The following is a 25,505-nucleotide window of genomic DNA, read 5'->3' on the forward strand; positions in this document are numbered from 1 at the left end:
ATCACTGAACCTATTTAAAACAAGTGAATTTTATGGTATGTAAGTTTTATCTCAAAAAGCTATTTAAAAATTCCCATACTCAGTGAGACTAATGTTGTGAGGGTTGGCTGAAATTAGGAAATCTCTTAATAAAGGTAAGGAAAAAAATTATACAATCATCTCTATAAGATGTAGACAACACATTTGACATACTTCAATACTCACTTTATAAAAATACTCAATAAAATAGAAATGGATGGATATTTTCTTATCATGTTAAACTATATCTAGGCATCTTCTTTAGTGGGGAAACACTATACACTTCCCCATTGAAGTCAGGAATAAGAGCAGGATGTGCACCATTATCTCCACTCTTTAACACCATGTTGGAGATATTAGCCTATGCAGACAGGAGAAAGCAACTAGAGTTAGAAAGAAAATGGTAGAACTATCTCTATTTGCAGATGACAGGATGACATATTTGAAAAATCCAAAAAACTCAATGAAAAAAACTACTAAAAACAGTAAAGAGAAATTAGCAAAGTAGTTGGTTACAAAATTGAAGGTTATAATTGAGGCTACAATTGTAAATTCAATAAATTGCTTAGAAACTATTAACAGAAGAATATAATGGTGGAAAAGAAAAAGAAAAAAAACACCTTCCAACTAAAATTCCAGCTATGTAGGAAGAAGAACAGTGGTAGAGGGCAGGGGAAGGAGGTAAGATAACAGATTCTGTTCAATTATTAATGATGACTGAGATGTATATTTTTCAGAATTTAAAACTATCAGAAGAAGAAAAGTCATATATAAAACTTTAAAATCAATCCAGTAAAACGGAAGGGGAGAAAAACAAACAAACAAACCCAAAACCACAACAAAGCCCACAAGTTCAGGATGGTGAGAAATATGTCAAACATTTAATTAACCCCAACAAAATGAGATGGGGTTATAAAGACAAAGATTCTTAAACTGAATAAAAAAGTGGCAGGGGCTAGAAATCAATATATACATGTTAAGATACACTTAAAAGAGTTCTCAAGGCTAAAAATAAAAATAATTGGTATAACCTTCACAGGGGACAACCAAATACTACATACCAACATTTTTAAAAGCTCTTGTACCCCAAATTTTACTTCTAAAGAAATTCATCTGAATATTACTGAACAAGTACACAAACATGTATAAAGAATACTCACTGAACCCTGTTTATACCATCAAGAAATAGAAACAACCTAATTACGAATAGAGTTATACCACTAATTGCTTGAATATAATGGAATAACATGTAGCCAATACAAACAAAATTTATTCTATTGATTTGGAATGCTCTAAAGAATATACTGAATGTAAACAATGTTTCACAAAACGTATGCCTACTTAGATCCTATTTTTACAGTGGACTACTACTCAGCCATAAAAAAGAAAGAAATTTTGTCATCTGCAGCAACATGGATGGACTTGCAGAGCATTATGCTAAGTGAAATAAAACAAAGAAAGACAAATACTGTATGATATCACTTATATGTGGAATCTAAAAAATACACAAGCTGGTGGATATAACAAAAAAGAAGCAGGCTCACAGATATAGAGAACAAACAAGTGGCCACCAGTGGGGAGGGGGTGGGGGGGGGTGGGCAATATAAGGGTAGGGGAGTGAGAGGTATAAACTTCTGGGTATAAGACAGGCTATGAGGATGTATTGTAAAACACAAGGAATATAGCGAATTATTTTTTAATAACTGTAAATGGAGTATAAGCTTTAAAAATTGTATTAAAAAAGAAGTGCATATTCATATATGAATATACATTCATATACGTATGTGTATATTCATATATTCATGTATGTTCACATATGATTTGAAAGTTTATATTGTCATACTTCAAATTAATTCATCAGGGGAGTGATGTGAATTTTTTACAAGTCCATATTACTTTTATAACAACAGCAACAAAAATTGCTCATCCTAAACATGTGTCCACACAAAAACTTTTACAGGAATGTGCATATCAGCATTATTCATAATAGCCAAAAAGCTGAAACACAACATTGTGAATCAACTATACTTCAATAAAAAACAAAAAATCAATTAAAAAAAAGAAAAAGAAAAAAAGGTGAAACAAGCCAAATGTGCATCAAACGATGAACTGAAAAATGAAACCAAGTACTGATATACACTACAATATATGAACATGACAATATTATGCTAAGAGAAAAGCCAGAAACAAAAGGCCACATACTATATATCTGCATTTACATAAAAGATCCAAAATATGGCAGGTCCATAGAAACAGAGAGTGGATTAGTATTTGCCAGGGACTAGGGGAAAGACAACTTTGCAGTGTTACCAACTGAATGTTTGTGTCCCACCAAATTCATAGTAATCCCCAAAGCGATGGTATTTTTGGAGGTATGGCCTTTGGGAGGTAATTAAGTTTAGGTGAGCTCACGAAGGTGGAGACCCATGATAAGATTACTACCCTTCTAAGAAGAAACCAGAGGACTTGCTGTCTGGTTTTCTCTCTGCCATGTAAGGACACAAAAAGAAAGCAGCTGTCTGCAAACCACGAAGAAGGTCCTCACCAGAACTTGACCATGCTGGCACCCTATCTCAGACTACCAGCCTCCAAAACTATGAAAAATAAATGTTTGTTGTCTAAGCCAGTCAGTTTATGGTATCTTTGTTATTTCAGCTTGAATTAAGACACAGAGTGACTGCTAATGGGCATAGGGTTTCTTTTTGGTGTGACGCAAATGTTCTGGAACTAGATAGTGGTGATGATAGTTTAACCTTATGAATATACTAAAAACCATGAAACTTTTTAAAAGGATGAATTTTATAACATGTAAATTAAATCTCAGAAAAAAAAAGGGAAATAAATCTTATTCCTACTTTGGATTTCCTAATGGTCCTCCTGTAAACTGGGAGTTTCTGTCTAGAAATTCTTGCAAACCTTTCAGTTCTTGTAGCACTGACTCCAGCAGCTGGGAGGGAACACTACTTTCAATCTGAAAGAAAGGATATATTTTCAAACATTTAAAAACAATGAAAAAAAAGTTTCTATAAAAAACACATATGCTGTATACCCATAATTGAACATGAAGTTTTAATTCTGAGGTACCCTATCTTCATAAACAGTAGTTATTTCTTTTATCAATTTATACTTGGTGACCAGAATAAAGGGCTAGACACCCACATCCCTCCCCGCCCTGCTGCTCTGGTTTTAATGAGGTATAATTTACAGACAGTAAAATACACAAATCTTAAGTGAATACCTTGATAACTTTTTACATCTTTATATAGTCAACACCCAGATCACAATATAGGGTATTTCCAACACCCAAAAAAGTTCCCTATTGCCCCTTTTCTAGTCATTAGTCATTCTACCTCCTAGGTAACCGACCACTTTTCTTACCTCTATCATAGAATATAGACTGGTTTTGCCTGTTCGAAATTCACACAAATGGAATCACATACTATGTTAAGTAAATACATTCTGATTCTGAGAAACTTTAAAACTTAGAACTTTAAAATAGAGTATCAGAGTTAAAAAGATATTTAGTATCTTTCCATTTTAAAAAGAAAAAAAGCTTAAAATAAATTGCATGCATACTTCACATTAAAAAAACCCCTTAATACCTGAATTTATGATAGTACAAATTTCTGTGTTTCTTAAAGCACTCTGGAAAGTACGCCAATACATGGAAATTAGTGCTAGGTTCTTGGAGTTTGGGGGCATATAAGCAAAACATTAAATCGTAACTTTGAGCAATATTAAGTATTAGGACTGATTCTATTTAGCCCTCATAACAATGTTATGAGGGAGATACATTCTCATTTTACTGTGAGATATCAGGCTCTGAAATGTTAAGAAATTTACTCATCATTAGTGAGTGACAGAGCTGAGATATAACTCAGGGGGTGAACAGTTTACTGGACAAGTACACAAACATGTATATAAAGGAATAATCATTGCATGTTGTTTATAACATCAAGAAATATGAAACAATCTACTTCTCCGTTAATAACATAAACTGGTTCCATAGAGATCATGGAATACTGTTATTTATATAACACACTTACTGCAGTGATCTCTCTGTTGCCACTCTTGAATACTCTCTCCACAACTAAACTAGCATCCCAGATGTTTCTGGAACAAAAAATGTTTTAATGATTGTGCTGTAGATGAATAAAAACAATTACAATATGTAGTAAATTCCTTTGTACGTGTTTATTTAGTTTTTAAAGTGTAGCAATGACTTTGTTTAACATTTTACTAAGTTATCTGAAAGAACAAAAAAACCAGGAAAATTTCCAAACCTGACAGATCTAAGTCATTTCACAAAATGAAATACTGTTGAAGAAAAATCAAAGACCCTGGGTAATAAATTGTAAACAAGGAAGCTTATAAAGTGAGTTCTGCACTGTTTCACATTTTTAAGCAAATGATTCATATGAAAGCATACATCACAAATCTAAGAAAAATACACACCAGACATGATAATTAAGTGGATCTGGTAGAATGATTGAAAAATGGCTGTAATTTTTTATCCCTCCCTACACCTATCCTCTTTACAATATGACTCTGATGCCTCCCTTATAACGAGGAGTCTATTTCCCACCTTTTGAATCTGGGCAGGCTTGGAGATGTCCCCCTGCCAAGTAAGTCAGGCAGAAGTGATAGTAGAGCAATTCTGAGCCTAGGCATCCTGAGGCTCTCCAAGTTTCTACTCTCTCTCATGGAACCTTGCCACCACCAAGTCTATGATCCCTGACTAGCCTGCTAGAGGATGACAGACCACGTGGAGAACAATCCAGCTGTCCCAGCTGAGGTCATTCTAGACCAACACACAAACATAACCCTAAACATGTGAGAGTCCAGCCAAGAGTGACAGAACTCTCTTCAACCTCAATGCTGATTTCAAATGCATTGTGAGCCTAGCCAAGACCAGAACTGCCTAACTGACTTGCAGACACATGTCACTGAGTTATGGGGTGGTTTGTTACACTACATATTAGTATATGTAGATATATTTTGAAGATATATATACATATATAAAACACAGTAACAAATATAGATGGTTAGACAATAAAAAAGCTGAATGACAGAAAACAATCTTATTAATGGACAAATGAGCTTAAACTATAAGTAAAATTTAGTAGGGACAAATGATGTCCCAAATTTAAAGTTAAAAATGTTCAACTATACACAATATAACAAGGTAAGCAATAGTTAATTATCCCATGAAAAACTTACCCCATGATTCGAGAAAAGTAAATGCAAATACCATTGTGTTTTCCAGAGTACACAATCTCTGGCCCAGCCATACAACTCATACTTGTGGCCTGAGTTGCTGGATTTCCCACAGCACACACTGGAGTTGACATGGCAGGAGGATGGACACCTTGTACACACGTAAGAAAAACAAATCTTAAAATTTAACCTTAAATATTCAGAATTCTCAATAATCCAAGTCAGTTGTCCCTAGACCCATAGGTAAAAACAATTACAAAAATACTGAAATAAATAGTTATTTAATTTGGTTTTCCTTGATAAGAAGAGAGATTTAGACTTGGAGAGGAACTCCCAAGTTGGCTTTCAAGTGTGGGCAATGCAGGATGAAAAGGAAAGCAAGCTTGCAATCACTGCACCTTAATGCTAGGAGTAAAACAGGACTAATTATACAGTTCAGAGCTGGTAATTAAGTCCTGATACTCAAAAAGGGGGCTTTCCAGGTACACTAAGTAAAGGCATTCATGGCCAAATGCCAATACTTGCTTGGATGCCACTTCTATTAAACAACATTATTTTCACGGGAATAGGACAAGTTAATCTTTCCCACTCTAAGCATTAAGAATAATAATTCACAATGTTAGCTCCTCAAAAAGTATAGTAGTAGCAACCTAAAACAAAGAAAAGAGGTACCTTGAGATGGTGTTCCCAAAAAGGATGGATTCAGGTATGTACTACCACTAGGAACAGGAGAACCTAAAAAGAAAGAAGAATATAAAGATTTATAAAATTATCTCCCAATTTTTTTGTATCTGATCAAAATTAGACACAGAAGCTGTTTCTAAGCATAAGAGTGAGGAGTGGCACCACCCATAATATATTCAAGAATTAGGGACTCATTTCCCAGCAACTTTCTAACAATCCCCACTTTGGAAAACATTGAGGTGGGAGTTTGTTATTAAATCACTCAACTCTTTCCTTTTGAATAAATAACAAATGAGTTCTGTAAATACTACTGGTTACATCTTATTTTGTTTCCCAGTATACACTAAAGATTCAATATTAATATATCATAACACTAAGAGTCAGACATCTATAGAATTATTCCCTAATAATGCAGTAGCAGTAAAGAAAATACAATGAAATTTTTTATCCATTAAAATATGCTACAAAGCTTCTAAAATTCAACTCTATTAGAGACAGTTTCATTTCAATGTTTCATACTCACCAGAGTAGACAGGAGACCCCAGGATGGGACCAACATTACTCGGAGTGGGGAGAGTGGCTGGAAATCTCATCTGTGCTTCACCACCATACCTATTTTTATGACAACAAGGGCTGAGTTTATTCAGTGAAACTATACATCTTAAAAGCTAGAACTGTTTCAAGTCCTGCTTAGCTTCAAAATAAACGCTTTAAACACTAGAGACTTTCCTGGTGGCACAGTGGTTAAGAATCTGCCTGCCAATGCAGGGGACATGTGTTCAATCCCTGGTCCAGGAAGATCCCACACGTCGCAGAGCAACTAAGCCCGTGTGCCAGAACTACTGAGCCTGTGCTCTAAAGCCCGCAAGCTACAACTACTGAGCCCGAGCGCCACAACTACTGAAGCCCACGCGCCTACAGCCCGTGCTCCGCAATAAGAGAATCCACTGCAATGAGAAGCCTGTGCACCTCAACAAAGAGTAGTCCCCTTTCGCCGCAACTAGAGAAAGCCCGCGTGCAGCGACAAAAACCCGACGCAGCCATAAATAAATAAATAAATAAATAAATTTATATTTAAAAAAAACATTAGAGACTTTAAATGCATTGTGTTGACAGTGAAATATACACAGATACATAATAAAATACTTATTTAGTAAATGTTGACTTCAAATTGCTAACAAGAAGAATCATAAGGGGCTCTGGCAATTTCTAAAAAAGAGTCTGCAATGCATAGAATGTATTTAATATGTATATGGTACTGTAATTTTCATACTAGATTATGGTTAGACTACTCAAAAAATTCTTTTAAACAAAATTGCATTTTAAATTTATTCTTAGCTAAATATTTTCCAAATAATATCTCTTTGATACCACGTTTTCTTAAAGTGACTCAATCTCTCAATGCAAATGATAGACATAAAGCAGAACTGGTAGTGTTTGAGGAAGTAGAAAAGATAGATGAGATAATAACTGAGGTAGAAGACTAGACAAAAGAAGTTGGAGAAGAGAATCCAGAGAAAGAGTAACAATGCGTAAATTATGCTAATCTAGTTGCTTCCAGTAGTATTATCACCTTTCCAATTTAAATTTTACTAACTTGCTTATATAGTTGCTCAACTGTTTTGCAAACCCTTAAACAACCACATTAGCCAATGCAACCATTAAAAAAAAGTGGCCAAGAACAAAAGAAAAGTGATATATACCTGAAGAAAGCCCGAGTGGCCCAAGCAGATACTTCTCTGTCACAGGCAGCAGTGGAACAAGCAAGAATAAGGCAAGTTGCACAGGCCTGGTCTTCCTGTAAAAAAAGAGTATCTTTCCTTATGTAAAACATAAACATTTCAAAAGAAGTTTTGTTTACTTCTGTATCCAGTGTTTCAACCGGTGCCTAGCACAGAGCAGGTACTTGATAAATATGTGCTGAATGAATGAAATAAGCTGGCATGAAAAAGGAGAAGTAAACACTATTGATTTTAAAGTTTATCATAGGCACTGTTATTAAAGGATGTTCTCTTTTTCTTTTTATCTAGATTCTACTTTAGTTTCTGGTTTAGTCTCCCCCCCACCCCCAGGTTTTTTTCTCATGGTGTTTTAACCTTTTAGAAAATAACAATAATAGCTAACATTTATTAAGTACTTGTCATGTGCCAGGCACTATTTTAGGAGGTTACAGCATATTAATCCTCACTCCACATATTATAATTTAATACACATTTTACACATGAGGAAATGGAAGCTCAGAGAATTCAAGTAATCTACTCTGATGGTGGAGCTGGTAGTTTGAATTCAGAGTGTGTATATTTAACTTTGATCTGATATTCCTGATTTTAAACTAAGCATTCCCAGTTTTACCTCATCATTTCTAGTTGTGGCTTTAAAATACTAAAGTCCCCATCATTACTGCCTCAAGTATTTTCCTCATGTCATTAAGCAAAAAAAAAAAAGTTTTTAATTAAAGAAGTTATTTATCTATAAATATCTTGTCCTTTTAATAAAAATACATTCATCATATAATTTGAACATCACACTCTTACTAGTACACTTTAATGATAAGAATTTATCAAAAACAGAACAAAAATCTGAGCATTTACCATAAACTCTTATAGCATATTAATACTGCTCCCAAGTACCAGTACACATACAGTGATTAAGGCAAAGAAAGGAAGACTGGTATTAATCACAGTATTTTGATCCTAACTTACATAATACCATCACAGTAAAAAAAAAAAGGTACAAATAATTACCTGATGTAATTTAAAGAATCTTTCAATCTCTTCTCCATCTCCACCCACATTACTCACAAGTAGATGCCTCAGTTGATCTACAGGTCTAAGTTTATGAAACATAAGACTCCCCTAAGAAGTTAAGAAAGAAAGAGGACGAATAATAGATTTATCAAGCATGGCTAGTAGCAACTGACCTTGCTACCTTATTTAATAAAAGCAATGAAACAAAAAAATAACTTAAAGAATAAGAAGTAAACTGGTCAAAAAGATCATCTACATTTCAATTCCTAACCTATACTAGATCTATATATCCATGCAGAAAACTTAATAAGAGAACACTGCCCCTCCCCCTTAAAAAAGTAAAGCAAAAGGGTGCAGGCTCTGTCAGACACAAACATATTATAAACCTTTATCTTATGCATGGTATTAGCACATGAATAAAGAGTCAGATAAGTGGAACAAAATAGAAGGTTCTGATATAGGCTCAAGTAAACACTAGAATTTAATATATGATAAAAGCTGCCCCTCAAACTAAAGGATCAAAGTTAGATTATTCATTAATCATGTTGGCACAAGTATGTCCACTTTGGAAAAAAATGAAGCTAGATCCATACTCATACCTAAAACAGGATAAATTCCAAACAGACAGGACAAAATAAAACTGTAACAGTACTGGAAGAAACTCTGGGTGAATTATTTTATGAACTTCAGAGTGCGGACGGTTTTTTTTTTTTTTTTTTTTAAACTTTAATAGAAATCCCCCCAAAAAACTGAATATTTCAACTACTTATAAACTTATCCACATGGAAAAAAAAATCTCAATAAATAAAATAAGATGGCAAACCAGGAAAAATGTTTGAGACTAAATCACAAAAAGTTAGTTTCCTTGACATATAAAGAGCCTCTATAAATAAAAAAGAAAAAGACAACTTAATAGAAAAGTGGATATATAATAGGAACAGATAATTCACAGAAAAATAAACACTAGAACAGACAGTCAATCTCACTCTTAATAAGATGGCATATTGTACTTGCACAAGATGTAAGGAAACAAGCACTCAACATTCACTGATAGTGAATGTATGTATACAGGGAACCTGGCAACATCTATCAAATTGATAAATACACATACTTTTTGATCCAGTAGATGTAATTCTACAGCTTTACTCACACACAGGCAAAACAATATATGCACAAGGTTGCAGCATTATTTTTAAAGGCAAAAGATGATCTATTAATAGGGGCCTAGTTAAATATGGTACATCCATATAAAGGAATGCCTTTCAAGTATAAAATAGAATGAGAGAGTTCTTTATATAGTAATATGGAAAGATATCTAAAATGTATCTTCGAAAAATAAAAAGCAAAGTATAAAACAGTGCATACAATATGCTATTGTTTGTTTATAAATATAGTTGTATTGTTTGTATATTGATATCATAACATATCTCTGGAAAGATACAGATTCTGATGACATGGGTGTCTGTAGGGAGGGGACCCAAACCAGAAGGGAGATATTATTGTGTATACCCCTCTGCTACCAGTGGAATTTTGTCAATGCATTGCTACTCAAAAAATAAATATTAAAAAATTATTTTTTTTAACAAGTGAGGACTACATGATAAGAAATAAACATAGCTTGTTTTACTAATTTTATGCTGAATACTGTTGATAGAAATGCTACTTTAGAAAAAGTATAATATCAATACTTTATAAACAGCAAGTTCTTGGGACTTCCCTGGTGGCGCAGTGGTTAAGAATCCACCCGCCAATGCAGTGGACACAGGTTTGAACCCTGGTCCAGGAAGATCCCACATGCCGCGGAGCAACTACTGAGCCTGCGCTCTAGAGCTCTAGAGCCCGCGAGCCACAACTACTGAGCCCGCATGCCACAACTACTGAAGCCCGTGCGCCTAGAGTCCGTGCTCCACAACAAAGAGAGGCCACCGCAATGAGAAGCCTGTGCACTGCAACGAAGAGTAGCCCCCCCTTGCCACAACTAGAGAAGGCCCGCATTTTTGGTATTTATAAACTATTCCTTAAGAATATTTTAAGAATAAACATTCCTAAGTACTTAGGTAAACGACTCTATTAAGCAACTACTGCAGAATACTTTGACCAAAATGTTAAATATGGCTTCTCTTCTTTTTCTCTCCACCTTAACAGATGATGTACATACCTGTGCTGAGAGGAGAACAAACTTCTTTGGAGGCAACATGTGCTGCTGTACAACAACTGGTGAGTCAGTTATGGGAATATGATCCTTATTTAAGGGTGTGATTATCTTATCTACTTTGAACTCATCTATTGCAGAAAGAGCCCAGGAATGACCATCAACACGAGTAGTCATCTATGTAGAAGAAATAAACGTTTTATACATATTATTAAAGTTACATGAGGCAAAACCTTCTAAAAAGAAAAAAAATACAATCTTTAAATAATGTAGGGTTTAACAGATTAATAATAATACATTAGCACGAATATTCTCAAAAGTCTGTATTTAATTTTCTAATGTCTATTCTTTTAATCAGGCATCTTCTATGATAGTAAATCTTTTCATACCAGAAGACAAAGGCAAAATTTTCTCAGGATGAACTATAAATAGTATTTACTAAAATTACAATTTTTTCAATAACTGAAGACTATACTTTCTACCCTCTTTCCAGGGTAAATTGATCTACACTGGTAGGTTCAGTGCTTAAATCTGCTGACATACAGTTTTTGTTTTCTTCTGAAGTTATATCTGCTTTCTAAACTAAGATACTCTCTAAAAAAAGTGTCTAGTCTTCTCAAATACTTTATTATAAAAAATTTTAAGCATTAATAAAATGTTGAAAGTACAATAAATGTCCATATGCCTGATACCTAGATTCAACAATTGATAGCATTTTGTCCTATTTGCTTTCTTCTTTCTATATTTTTTCATTTATTGAACCATTTGAAAGTTATGAATATCATGTCACCACTAAATACTTTTGCATGCACCTCTTAAAAATAAGGATGTTTTCTAACATAACCACTATACTATCCTAACATGTAAGAATATTAACATTTCTCTAATACAATCTAATGCCCAGTCAATACAGAATTTTTCCATTGACCTAACGTCTTTTATAGCTGTTTTTGGGAGACCAGAATTTGATTAAAGTTCATGAGCTATATTTTTATATATATATATATATATATATATATATATATATATATATTTAAAGTCCACATTTGTTTGAGAACTCAAGTATTATAGAGATGAAGTGATACGATGTATAGTATCTACTTTAAAAATAAAAACGATAGCTAACGTTTATCAAGTGCCTCCTGTGTGCCAGGTAGTGTTCTGAGCACCTTACACACATGAACTCATTTAATCCCACAACCACCCCACAGAGGTAGGTCCTATTAAAACTGCTATAGATTAGGAAATTGAGGACCAGAGACATGTTAGTCCTTTGAGTCACTGCTTTGAGGAAATAGAGCCAGATTTCAAACCTGCACCCCCTAACACTGTGCTCCCATCAAGACAGGGTTTATATCTTCCTGAGTTCTGAATCCTTACAGTCTGTCGCATAATGAGGCACACAGTATGTGCTCAGTAAAATTCAAAGGATAAAGAAAAGAATTTGAGAAAGGTGCTCCTTGCCTCCATACCTGCCTCCTGACTCTACCTCAGCTGCTTAGGCCATGTCAGAAACTTGGAAGAGCCCATTCAAACCATGCCCCCATTCCCAGGAATTGGTTCTTCCTGCTCCCATCTACACACACCTTTTCCCACTCCCCCTAACCAGAAGGGTTCACGTTTGAAAATAACCAGAAGCAGCTAGTGACACTAGAACCAAAATGCCTTTAAAGAGATGGCTCCAAAGAGAGTCTCAGACATTCACACCCTAGTGGGGGTTGGTCTATCTCGTTTGACCAGCAGCCTCTGGGGGCAGGTAACATGAGCTATGCTAGGGCATCTAGGAGGACAGATGGGAGTGGAGTAGGGGACAGCAAGGGGAGTGAGTAGAGATGGCCTCCTCTCAGCATCTCCTGGGCTGGGGGCTGGGGGGGGTGGCCTAGGTGTGGGATTGGGCCAGGATAGGCTGGGGCCGCACCTCTCACCCAGGACCTCTCCGCTGACTTCGTGGTATACGTGATATTTACTTTTAAAACACAATCATGTGTTTGTGTGTATACATTTATATATGTGGGGAAGAGATATGAAACAAGATGGAGAAATGGGTAATTTCTTAATGTGGGATTCAGTTTACCATTCTATTTTTTGCATATGTTTGAAATTTTCTATAATTAAAAGAAAAAATGTTAAATATTTAGGCGGAACTACAAATTAAAGAGATCATAAGAATAAAATTCTAAGTCATAACTATAATGGATGGCCTCAAAATAACTAAATATATAATATATTTAAGTGGGACAAAGATCATTTCAGAAAAGATATAGGCATTTTCAGGTACATTATGAAGAATATTCTAAAAGGGTTCCAATGTTTTTGTTAAAGGTTTTTTTAACGAGTACCATAATGACTTCTAATCTCACAGAGGAAAAACAAAAAATTAACAGTATATACTTCTTTTCAGTATGACTGCTAATCATATAAGATTATTAGAAGCAAACAGGAATAAATCAGAAGATAAAGTTTCTCATAATTTTATTCTTCACTTAAAATTATGTAAAAAATTCTTTATAATCTCTCAGGATAACTTACCTGGGTTTCCATCATTGGCTTTTGGAAAGGAAATGTATCATGGTTGACACACCACAAAATGTCATTATCTTCATTTTCTGAGGCTGCCATCAGTAGAATACCTAAAAGTTTAATATGTAAAATCTTATATGATGTCAAATAATATATATCCTCGATAATCATAATTATTATGATTATTAGTGACATTAATACAGATACATAGATATACAGCATTAATCTTTATAAACAAGTCGCAAAATAAACAAAAATAAATCCCCTAAAAGGATATATAATTAGTGCCAGGGTAGCATTATTAAGTGTTCTAGACCTTATACTGCACTTCTTTCAGGTAAACACAACTTTTTTTTTTCACATTTTAACATTTCTAAAGTTACTATATGATCCAGCATTCCATTCTTAGGTATATAGCCAAAAGAAATGAAAACGTGTCCACTCAAAAACTTGTACGTAAATGTTTATAACAACATCATTCATAATAGCCAAAAAATAGAAACAACCCAAATGCCCACCAAATTATAATGTGGTACACTCACACAATGAAATATTATTCAGCAAAAAAAAAAAAAAAAAAAAAAAGAACCTGCTACAATAGATAAACCTTGAAAGCATTATGCTAAGTGAAAGAAGCCAGTCCTGTATTTTCCAACTCCATTTAAATGAAATGTCCAAAAGAGGCAAATCCATAGAAACAGAAAGTAGACTAGTGATTTCCCAGGGCTGGGAGAAGGGGGAAATAGGGAGTGACAGCTAATGGGTACAGGGTTTCTTTCTGCAGTGATGAAAATGTTCCGAAATTAGATAGTAGTGATGGTTGTACAACTCCGTGAATAAACTAAACACTAACAGATTGTACATTTTAAAAGGTATGTAAATTATATCTCAATTAAAGCTGTTATTAAAAATGTTATGAAGGTACATGATACAATGTACTTGAAAAAATTCTATTTGTAAAGGAAAGTTTAATTTGGGTGTTGAAAAATAAAATATTAGAAGACACAGTAGAATAAGCAGAGAAAAGGCTTTAAAATGATTAGAAAATAAAAACAAATTGTTTTACAAATGCTTTCTCATATTGGGGAAAACCACATACAGATTTTTCAAGTTTTGATGTTTAACTAGAATCTCATTTTTTAAACTTAATTATGAATCCAAAAGAGTTTGTTATTAAAATTTCATATTTTGACAGGCAAAACTCTCCATATCCATAAAGACACTGACAAAGCAGGCGTGCTATCAGGAAAGTCATTTTAAGTTTGTAACAGTTTATAACTGTTTATAACAGTTTATAACACTGATTTTGACCAGTGAGTTCATGTACAAGGCTAATAAAACAATTTTAAAAGTACTTAGATATTTTAAAAAACTATATTTTTAATATATATGCCAATGAAAAATGTGAAATATAAGCTAATATAAAAAAAGAGTTCCTGGATTAAAAAACCCAAAACATCCTGAACTTCATTGGAAATCTCTGTTATTTTCAAATGCCTCAAAATGCATTCTAATTTTAATAATTTTAAGAATCTAATATTAAATCTGATAGTATTTCAGAATTTACCTTTACTATAAAGAGCTTTATGTACTTTTGAAGGCTTTTCCACCGTTGAAGATGCTGAGAATCCAGGAGGTAAGCGGATGTGGACCAGTGTCAATGTATTAGGGCGTGCCCATGGCTGTCTGAACGGACAAGTGCTGAAATATAGTCTTACACCTGATGATGGGGTAAAATTATCCATCATTAACAGGAAATAAAAGACATGAGGTACATGTGTTGTTGAAACAATTCCACAGAAAAACACAGAACTCTGTTAAAGCCATATATCACTTTCCTGACTGATCTTAAATCACCATGCGTACTACCAGCTGAAGTGGTTTCTAAGACATCACTTGGAATTGAGAGGTAAATCAACACATTTCAGTAGAAAGAACCTACAAGTATAAGACAAGGGAGCCTGCGTTCCAGTTCAGGCTCTGTCACTAAATGTTAGCCACTTTACCTTTCAGGCCTGGTTTTACATCTATAAAATGAGAAGACAGAGTGAGTGGAATCTTCTGATTTTTCAAAAGCCTTAATTTTATGAATTATTAATACAGCTTATAATTGATACAGAAGTAAAAACATATTTTCAGTCATAAATTTCCAAACCTTAAGATTATAAAAAGTTATCACAGTAATAGCACACATATAAATAAAACAACATACCTGCATGTGTGACAGCCAATAACTGACAGTCCAGTGATTCGGAGTTTTCAATCACTGCTATTTGAACAATTGGTTTAAAAACAGAACGATCTATGGTCCTAGAAGAAAGAAAAACTAAAGTTTATTTTTAAAATATATCTACTCACTTACAAGGAGTATATTCCACCAGGATTTTTACATGTTTAAATATGCTAAAATAGTTTAAGGCTACTTTTTAGGAAAGTAGTGCAAAAGCAGCAAGAACTGGCAAAAACCCTTGAATGTGTGTTCTTTACATTAATATTGTTAAGAGTAATCTTTTTTCAAAGACCATAAAAGAAAGCTAAATCCATTGGGTAAATGGTTAATGGGGAATAAGCTGTTCTTAGAGCATCAAAATATCATTGAAAAGATTACCACTAATGAAAAAGGGGGAAAAATGAACCTTCATAATGGTGAGATCTGGTGAATACCACCTTAACCAAGTGTTCATAATAGGAAAACTGGTACTATGGGCCTCTTAATGTAATACTGTAAGAAGTTCGCATCATGTATGTGATATTGGCTAAAAACAATATTATCCTGGGACTTCCCTGGTGGTGCAGTGGATAAGACTCTGTGCCCCCAAAGCTGGGGGCCTGGATTTGATCCCTGGTCAGGGAACTAGATCCCACACACATGCTGCAACTATGAGTTCTCATGCCACAACTAAGGAGGCCTCGTGCCACAACTAAGGAGCCCTGGAGCCGCAACTAAGACCTGGCAAAACCAAATAAATAAATAAATAAGTAAATAAATAAACAAAGAACAATATTACCCTGAATCTATAGATAAGGAAAAAAAAAATTCAGAAAATGGGATATTCTACAAATAACTCTCTTGCCCCTCCCCACTAAATGTCAACATTTGAAAAAGGCAGTAAGAGGTCTGTTTTATATTAAAGAGACTAATGACCAACGCAGCTCATGTGCTCTGGCTGAATGTGGAGAAAAATGTAAAGAAAAACAGCTATGAAAGATTTGGGGGACTACTGAGTAATTTTAATATGGACTATATAATTAGGATAACATTACAAAATTATTAATTTTTTAGGTGTGGTAATGATAATGTAGTATATGAGAGCTTAGGAGATAGAAGCTGAAGGGTTTAAGGGTGAAAGTCATGTCTGCAACTTACTTTCAAATAAGTCTTAAGAGTGAGCAAATAAGGCAAAATGTTAACAACTGGTGAATTTAGATAAAGGGTATATCAGATTTTATCATGCTATTCTTTTCATTTTTCTGCGGATTTGAAAAAATCTTTCCCAAAAAAATTAGGAGAAGAAAAAGGAAACTTTGTTTCAAATTGCTTGCCTTGAGAATTTTTTGGTCATTGAAGACCAAGGAAAACATGCTATCACTAGGATAGCTGATTGTAGCAGTGACCCAGGCACACAGAAAACAGAAACTGAAAATCTGAGGTCTTTGTTAGGTGAAGAGAATTTCTGCAGCTAAGTCACTTGTGACATATGCAAATAGCAGTGTATAGTGTCTGAAAACTTGGCTTTTAGGTTGGATATCAGCACTTACTTAGGAGTTAGACCTCAGGCAAATCATAACATCCCTTAGTTTTAGTTTCCTCAAGAATACAGTGAGGCTAATACAACTGTGAAATCCTGTATTTTCCGAAACGTACTTGTGTCCGTTATCAGACCAATGAAACTACCATGTAGACCTGTTAAAAGGGTGGAGTAGTTACAAAAGGGGAAACTTTGAGACTTGCAGTTTCCTAGTCATAATACCTATACTGCCTGCATAGACCACTTAGAGAATAATTTCAAACTCCAAGGAAAATCACAGGTCAAGCTGTCCTTTACACTGTAAAATCAGTCTGCCTTATGTTTCAAACCATCCAACATGAGAATAAAAGGAAGCATTGCTAGCAACTGTTTCAAACATAACCTACGATGTCACCTCCTTCAACGTTTCTTATTTTCTGGAGATATTTCGAGGAGGAAATAATTTTAGTATACTGCATATAAATAATATAATTATGCCTGCAAATGAAATGCCTGAGAATAAATTACATATTACCTAGCAATGTTTCCAGCAGCAGAAACAATAGAATTCTGTGACACTGAGGCAACTCTGTTCATTCCTTGTCCATCATGGCCCAAATCATACACCTGTGAATAAAAAATCATACCCACTTAAACATGATTATAAACTGTATATACTTTACAAAATAACCTTTTAAATAAACTTTTATTAAATAAACTTTTCCTTTTTAGGGATCCTTTAATTTTGGTACTTCATATAGGTATGAAAACATTCAGAGATTAACAATTTCATAAAAAGGGGGCCTTAAGAAGCGGTTTGGGTTTTTTTTGTTTTTTTTTGTTTTTAAAGCACACACTTCATAGGAAAAGCCCAAGAGTGACTAAATCTTGTTCCTTAAAAACAGGGATGTTCTTCCCCTCTTATACGGTGGTATAATATTAATACTTACTTGTATTACTCCTTTCTCCGATCGTGTATATAAAATATTTCTTGAATTATCAATTGCAATTTGAACAATAGGATCTAAGAATAAGACAGAAGAAGAAAAAAAAAAACAGAGGTTAACAAATCAAACACAGTAGCCACTTACAACACATTAAAATTGCTGATTTACATTCAGGGCTTTTCTTTTGTTTTATAGGTAAGTCTTAGGGTAGCTGCACAAGGACAAAGCCAAGAAGCATTCAGGTCAGACAACACGCGAAAAAAAGCAAACATCATATACTGTGACTGGGTTAAGAGCATCACGAATAAGTTATTCTGTCCTTTAAATTAATCTTAAGCCAAACCAAAAACAAGTTCCAAATTATTCCTTCATTCAACATTTAATGAATGTTTACTATATGCTAGAAACACATAAAATAATTACACCTGGTCCATTCCTTCAAGAAACTTCCAGCTTAGTTTAATAATTCATTGTGTAAAAGAAAATAATTAAAAAATTCAGTCATATTAACTTTTAGATATATTTATCTTACTTTACTGAAGCATTTTAAAATTACTTCACCTGCCTAAATCTCTCAATTAAAAACTCAGATATATTCATTTTATGCTGGGAATTTCTTTCAGACCAGGCAAAACATGTATTAAATGTCTGAATGTCTAACTCTCTCACAAACACAGACACGGGTGGTTTAAGTATATATAGCTGTTGTAGACACATGTTCTATGGTGCTACATTTATAGGAACTTGGGAATAAAACTCATGCTGTTTTATCATCTCTTCTCCCTTTAAAAGACGATATGAATATATAACAAATACTGTTTAGTAAGAAACTGTTTCAATTAAGAATGAGAATTTCTGAAGAAAATGTTAGGTCAGTGATTTGTTAAAATTTTTTGTTTGCCAAATTTGTTTTCTACTCACCATCTTCTGAGAATGTGAACTGTAGTAACGAAGGAACAAGGAAAGAAAGTGCACTCTTTGAGTGGTTTATTTTCCTACACCTCTGGCTAAACCAGCCTGCTTCTGCCTTAAAAGAAAAAATTGAAAGACATAAGACTTGTAAATGTAGGTACCTCCATCATAGCAACTATTATATACTCATGTTTATAAAGATTCTCAAATCTTAGTAAAATACCAATAATTGTAAACTAAGACATACTACTCAAAAATAAGTACTGAGAAGTACTAAGTTTAGTCCTGTAATTAAAAATAGAAAATGTATTTAATGAAAATCAAATCACTGCTCTCAATGAAATCGGCTATGTCTATTGCAGCAACCTCAGTAATGCTATGTTAGTGAACTCATTTTAATTATCTTAAAAACTCCTATTTGAAAGCAGTAAGGGAAATAATAAGCGTAGTTTATAAGTGTCAAAAGTACATAGGATAGAGGTATTTTTATCTCTTCCCACTACTGCTAAAAGGCAATTTAAAAAATAGTAGCCACCACCATCATAATCTACAGTCTGCCCCTCAATGATCGAGTTTTGCCATACTTAAATCTACAACAAAATCTTTTTTTTGTAGTTAACAAAACCAAGAGAAATTGGGTAAGTAAGAGATACAATATCATAAAAAAGCTAACCTCAGTTCTAATCCTATCTCTGCCACTAATTAGCTGTGTGCCTATGAGAATACTTGTCTTATCAGTTTCCTACTGTTTACCTTATGATAAAGGCAACAATACAGTAAAGGGGAAAAATAATGGAGCAAAGGATACAAAGACATTTCAGAGTAAACACAAATGACCAATAAATACATGAAAAGATGCGCAACCCAACTAGTAATAAAAAACAATTGTCTTCTATCTGACTGGTCAAAATTAATAAGTTATAAAATACCAGGGTTAGTGAGAGTGAGGAGGGAGAGGAAAGGGATACAATCACAGATGCCTGCTAAGAGTCTAAAACTCTTAAGAGGGCAAAATGAAAATAGAAAATTCAGTTTTAAATACACATATACTATAATACAACTATTAGAATTCTAAGTCTCCACACTAGAAAACCTCTACACGTGTGCACAAGGTAGCTTGCAAAAGAACACTTATCACGCCACCATTTCTGAAAGGTATAATAAAAACCTAGAAGTCTATCAAGAAAGGAATTGTTCAATCATGTATCAATACATCCATTTTATGGACAATCATGCAGCAATCACAAAACATAACACATAGTCTATCTATCAGATACTGACAAGGAAAGACTTTCAAGGCACAGCTAAATGAAAAAAAGCCAATTATGGGAATTCCCTGGTGGTCCATTGGTTAGGGCTCACCACTTTCACTGCCTTGGCCCAGTTTCAATCCCTGGTCGGTGAACTAAGATCCCGAAAGCCACACGGCGTGGGGGGGAAAAAAAAAAAAAGGCAGACAAAGGAAAAAAAAGCCAATATGAAACAAAACTTAAGTAATAATACAAGTAAAAAAATACATACACAGAAGTATACTATGTATTTGTACACGTGTATACACACAAATAAATACACATGTATTATCTATAGATATTTAAAGACATTTATAGGTATTTAGAAATGTATGCATCATGTTCTACAAGGACATACACAGAAATGACAATGGCTGTTACCTTTGGGGGAAGGACTGGGTTTTACACGTATGGTGTAGTCAGGAAGGACTACAACTTTAACTGTGTGTTTGACTACTTTCCATAAGAATATATTAACGTGCTATATAATTAGAAGATAAAGACTAAAGCTTATCAGAGACTAACACAACACTGTAAATCAACTATACTCTAATACAAAAATTAATTAAAAAAAAAAGACAAAAGCTTATGTATTCTTACTACATTAAGAGGGAGAGGGAGAGAGGAGAAGATGACGGAAGAGTAAGACGCGGATATCACCTTCCTCCCCACAGATACATCAGAAATACATCTACACGTGGAACTGCTCCTATAGAACACCCACTGAACGCTGGCAGAAGACCTCAGGCCTCCCAAAAGGCAAGAAACTCCCCACGTACCTGGGTAGGGCAAAAGAAAAAAGAAAAAACAGAGACAAAAGAATAGGGACGGGACCTGCACCAGTGGGAGGGAGCTGTGAAGGAGGAAAGGTTTCCACACACTAGGAAGCCCCTTCGCGGGCGGAGACTGCGGGTGGCGGAGGGGGGAAGCTTCGGAGCCGCGGAGGACAGCGCAGCCACAGTGGTGCAGAGGGCAAAGCGGAGAGATTCCCGCACAGAGGAGCGGTGCCGAGCACCACTCACCAGCCTGAGAGGTTCGTCTGCTCACCCACCAGGGTGGGTGGGGGCTGGGAGCCGAGACTCGGGCTTCGGTCGGATCCCAGGGAGAGGACTGGGGTTGGCGGCGTGAACACAGCCTGAAGGGGCTAGTGCACCACGGCTAGCCAGAAGGGAGTCCGGGAAAAGTCTGGACCTGCGGAAGAGGCAAGACTTTTTCTTGCCTCTTTGTTTCCTGGTGCTCGAGGAGAGGGGATTAAGAGCTCTGCTTAAAGGAGCTCCAGAGACAGGCGCAAGCCGCGGCAATCAGCATGGACCCCAGAGATGGGCATGAGACGCTAAGGCTGCTGCTGCCACCACCAAGAAGCCTGTGTGCAAGCACAGGTCACTATCCACACCGCCCCACCCGGGAGCCTGTGCAGCCCGCCACTGCCAGGCTCCCGTGATCCGGGGACAACTTCCCCGGGAGAATGCACAGCGCGCATCAGGCTGGTGCAACTTCACGCCGGCCTCTGCCGCACAGGCTCGACGCGCATCCGTACCCCTCCCTCCTCCCGGCCTGAGGGAGCCAGAGCCCCCGAAGCAGCTGCTCCTTTAACCCCGTCCTGTCTGGGCGGGGAATAGACGCCCTCAGGCGACCTACACGCAGAGGCGGGTCCAAATCCAAAGCTGAACCCCAGGAGCTGTGTGAACAAAGAAGAGAAAGGGAAATTTCTCCCAGCAGCCTCAGAAGCAGCGGATTAAAGCTCCACAATCAACTTGATGTACCCTGCATCTGTGGAATACCTGAATAGACAAAGAATCATCCCAAATTGAGGAGGTGGACTTTGGGAGCAAGATATTATCATTTTTTCCCCTCTTCCTCTTTTTGTGAGTGTGTATGTGTGTGCTTCTGTGTGAGATTTTGTCTGTATAGTTTTGCTTTCACCATTTGTCCTAGGGTTCTGTCTGCCCTTTTTTTTTTTTAATACTTAAAATTTTTTTTTCTTAATAATTATTTTTTATTTTAATAACTTTATTTTATTTTATCTTATTTTAATTTATTTTTTCCCTCTTTCTTTCTTTCTACTTTTTCTCCTTTTATTCTGAGCCGTGTGGATGAAAGGCTCTTGGTGCTCCAGCCAGGCATCAGGGCTGTGCCACTGAGGTGGGAGAGCCAACTTCAGGACACTGGTCCACAAGAGACCTCCCAGCTCCACATAATACCAAACGGCGAAAATCTCCCAGAGATCTCCATCTCAACACCAAGACCCAGCTTCACTCAACGACCAGCAAGCTACAGTGCTGGACACCCTATGCCAAACAACTAGCAAGACAGGAACACAGCCCCATCCATTAGCAGAGAGGCTGCCTAAAATCATAAGGCCACAGACACCCCAAAACACACCACCAGACGTGGACCTGCCCACCAGAAAGACAAGATCCAGCCTCATCCACCAGAACACAGGCACTAGTTCCCTCCACCAGGAAGCCTACACAACCCACTGAACCAAACTTAGCCACTGGGGACAGACACCAAAAACAACGGGAACTATGAACCTGCAGCCTGCGAAAAGGAGACCCCAAACACAGTGAGATAAGCAAAATGAGAAGACAGAAAAACACACAGCAGATGAAGGAGCAAGGTAAAAACACACCAGACCTAACAAATGAAGAGGAAACAGGCAGTCTACCTGAAAAAGAATTCAGAATAATGATAGTAAAGATGATCCAAAATCTTGGAAATAGAATAGACAAAATGCAAGAAACATTTAACAAGGATCTAGAAGAACTAAAGAGGAAACAAGCAACGATGAACAACACAATAAATGAAATTAAAAATACTCTAGAAGGGATCAATAGCAGAATAACTGAGGCAGAAGAACGGGTAAGTGACCTGGAAGATAAAATAGTGGAAATAACTACTGCAGAGCAGAATAAAGAAAAAAGAATGAAAAGAACTGAGGACAGTCTCAGAGACCTCTGGGACAACACTAAACGCAGCAACATTCGAATTATAGGGGCCCCAGAAGAAGAAGAGAAAAAGAAAGGGACTGAGAAAATATTTGGAGAGATTATAGTTGAAAACTTCCCTAATATGGGAAAGGAAATAGTTGATCAAGTCCTGGAAGCACAGAGAGTCCCATACAGGATAAATCCAAGAAGACACATGCCAAGACACATATTAATCAAACTATCAAAAACAAAATACAGAGAAAAAATATTAAAAGCAAAAAGGGAAAAGCAACAAATAACATAAAAGGGAATCCCCAGAAGGTTAACAGATGATCTTTCAGCAGAAACTCTGCAAGCCAGAAGGGAGTGGCAGGACATATTTAAAGTGATGAAGGAGAAAAACCTATAACCAAGATTACTCTACCCAGCAAGGATCTCATTCAGATTTGATGGAGAAATTAAAACCTATACAGACAAGCAAAAGCTGAGAGTTCAGCGCCACCAAACCAGCTTTACAACAAATGCTAAAGGAACTTCTCTAGGCAAGAAACACAAGAGAAGGAAAACACCTACAATAACAAACCCAAAACATTTAAGAAAATGGGAAGAACATACATATCAATAATTACCTTAAATGTAAATGGATTAAATGCTCCAACCAAAAGACACAGACTGGCTGAATGGATACAAAAACAAGACCCGTATATATGCTGTCTACAAGAGACCCACTTCAGACCATGGGACACATACAGACTGAAAGTGAGGGGATGGAAAAAGATATTCCAAGCAAATGGAAATCAAAAGAGAGCTGGAGCAGCAATTCTCATATCAGACAAAACAGGCTTTAAAATAAAGACTATTAAAGAGACAAAGAAGGACACGCCATAATGATCAAGGGGTCAATCCGAGAAGAAGATATAACAATTGTAAATATTTATGCACCCAACACAGGAGCACCTCAATACATAAGGCAAATACTAACAGCCATAAAAGGGGAAATCGACAGAAACACAATCATAGTAGGGGACTTTAACACCCCACTTTCACCAATGGACAAATCACCCAAAATGAAAATAAATAAGGAAACACAAGCTTTAAATGATACGTTAAACAAGATGGACTTAATTGATATTTATAGGATATTCCATCCAAAAACCACAGAATACACTTTCTTCTCAAGTGCCCATGGAACATTCTCCAGGATAGATCATATCTTGGGTCACAAATCAAGCCTTGGTAAATTTAAGAAAATCGAAATCATATCAAGTATCTTTTCCGAACACAATGCTATGAGACTAGATATCAATTACAGGAAAAGATCTGTAAAAAATACAAACAGCTTGATCTTTTGTTAGCACTTTTATGAGTTCATCAGTTTTATGAGTTCATCAATTTTCACTGCAAAGTAAAGGAGCTGTTACAGTGGAGGATTACTGGACTGAATGTCAATATTATGACATAGTATGAGTGTGTTTCATGTTTGGCAATTGCAATCATTGTTGCTTTTGTTGTGGTCATCCATGTACAATGCTTGGTGTCAGTCTATTTATCGCTTGTAAAAATAAAATACAGTGTGTGTGTGTGAAAAAAAAATACAAACACATGGAGGCTAAACAATACACTACTTAATAACCAAGTGATCACTGAAGAAATCAAAGGGGAAATCAAAAAATACCTAGAAACAAATGACAATGGAGACACGACGCCCCAAAACCTATGGGATGCAGCAAAAGCAGTTATAAGAGGGAAGTTTATAGCAATACAATCCTACCTTAAGAGACAGGAAACATCTCAAATAAACAACCTAACCTTGCACCTAAAGCAATTAGAGAAAGAAGAACAAAAAAACCCCAAAGTTAGCAGAAGGAAAGAAATCATAAAGATCAGATCAGAAATAAATGAAAAAGAAATGAAGGAAATGATAGCAAAGGTCAATGAAACTAAAAGCTGGTTCTTTGAGAAGATAAACAAAACTGATAAACCATTAGCCAGACTCATCAAGAAAAAAAAAGGGAGAAGACTCAAATCAATAGAATTAGAAATGAAAAAGGAGAAGTAACAACTGACACTGCAGAAATACAAACGCTTATGAGAGATTACTACAAGCAACTATATGCCAATAAAATGGACAACCTGGAAGAAATGGACAAATTCTTAGAAAAGCACAACCTGCTGAGACTGAACCAGGAGGAAACAGAAAATATGAACAGTCCAATCACAAGCACTGAAATTGAAACTGTGATTAAAAATCTTCCAACAAACAAAAGCCCAGGAGCAGATGGCTTCACAGGCGAATTCTATCAAACATTTAGAGAAGAGCTAACACCTATCCTTCTCAAACTCTTCCAAAATATTGCCGAG

General features: G+C 35.6%; 1 protein-coding gene across 1 annotated transcript in view; it reads right to left on the reverse strand.

Annotated features, from left to right (window-relative positions):
- Nucleotides 1-25,505, reverse strand: part of NUP155 (nucleoporin 155) — a 69,041-nt gene that overhangs the window by 23,401 nt on the left and 20,135 nt on the right. The window contains exons 7-20 of the mRNA XM_068535254.1: nt 18,935-19,040; nt 18,017-18,090; nt 17,602-17,693; nt 15,551-15,648; nt 14,906-15,058; nt 13,348-13,448; nt 10,825-10,995; nt 8,664-8,774; nt 7,623-7,717; nt 6,443-6,531; nt 5,908-5,970; nt 5,239-5,386; nt 4,065-4,131; nt 2,874-2,989 (exon numbers count right to left, since the gene is read on the reverse strand). Of these exons, the coding sequence (XP_068391355.1) occupies nt 2,874-2,989; nt 4,065-4,131; nt 5,239-5,386; nt 5,908-5,970; nt 6,443-6,531; nt 7,623-7,717; nt 8,664-8,774; nt 10,825-10,995; nt 13,348-13,448; nt 14,906-15,058; nt 15,551-15,648; nt 17,602-17,693; nt 18,017-18,090; nt 18,935-19,040 (1,484 nt within the window). The remainder of the gene's footprint in view (nt 1-2,873; nt 2,990-4,064; nt 4,132-5,238; nt 5,387-5,907; nt 5,971-6,442; nt 6,532-7,622; nt 7,718-8,663; nt 8,775-10,824; nt 10,996-13,347; nt 13,449-14,905; nt 15,059-15,550; nt 15,649-17,601; nt 17,694-18,016; nt 18,091-18,934; nt 19,041-25,505) is intronic.

Source organism: Eschrichtius robustus, chromosome 2, assembly GCF_028021215.1.
Source record: "Eschrichtius robustus isolate mEscRob2 chromosome 2, mEscRob2.pri, whole genome shotgun sequence".
Classification (NCBI taxonomy): Eukaryota; Metazoa; Chordata; class Mammalia; order Artiodactyla; family Eschrichtiidae; genus Eschrichtius; species Eschrichtius robustus.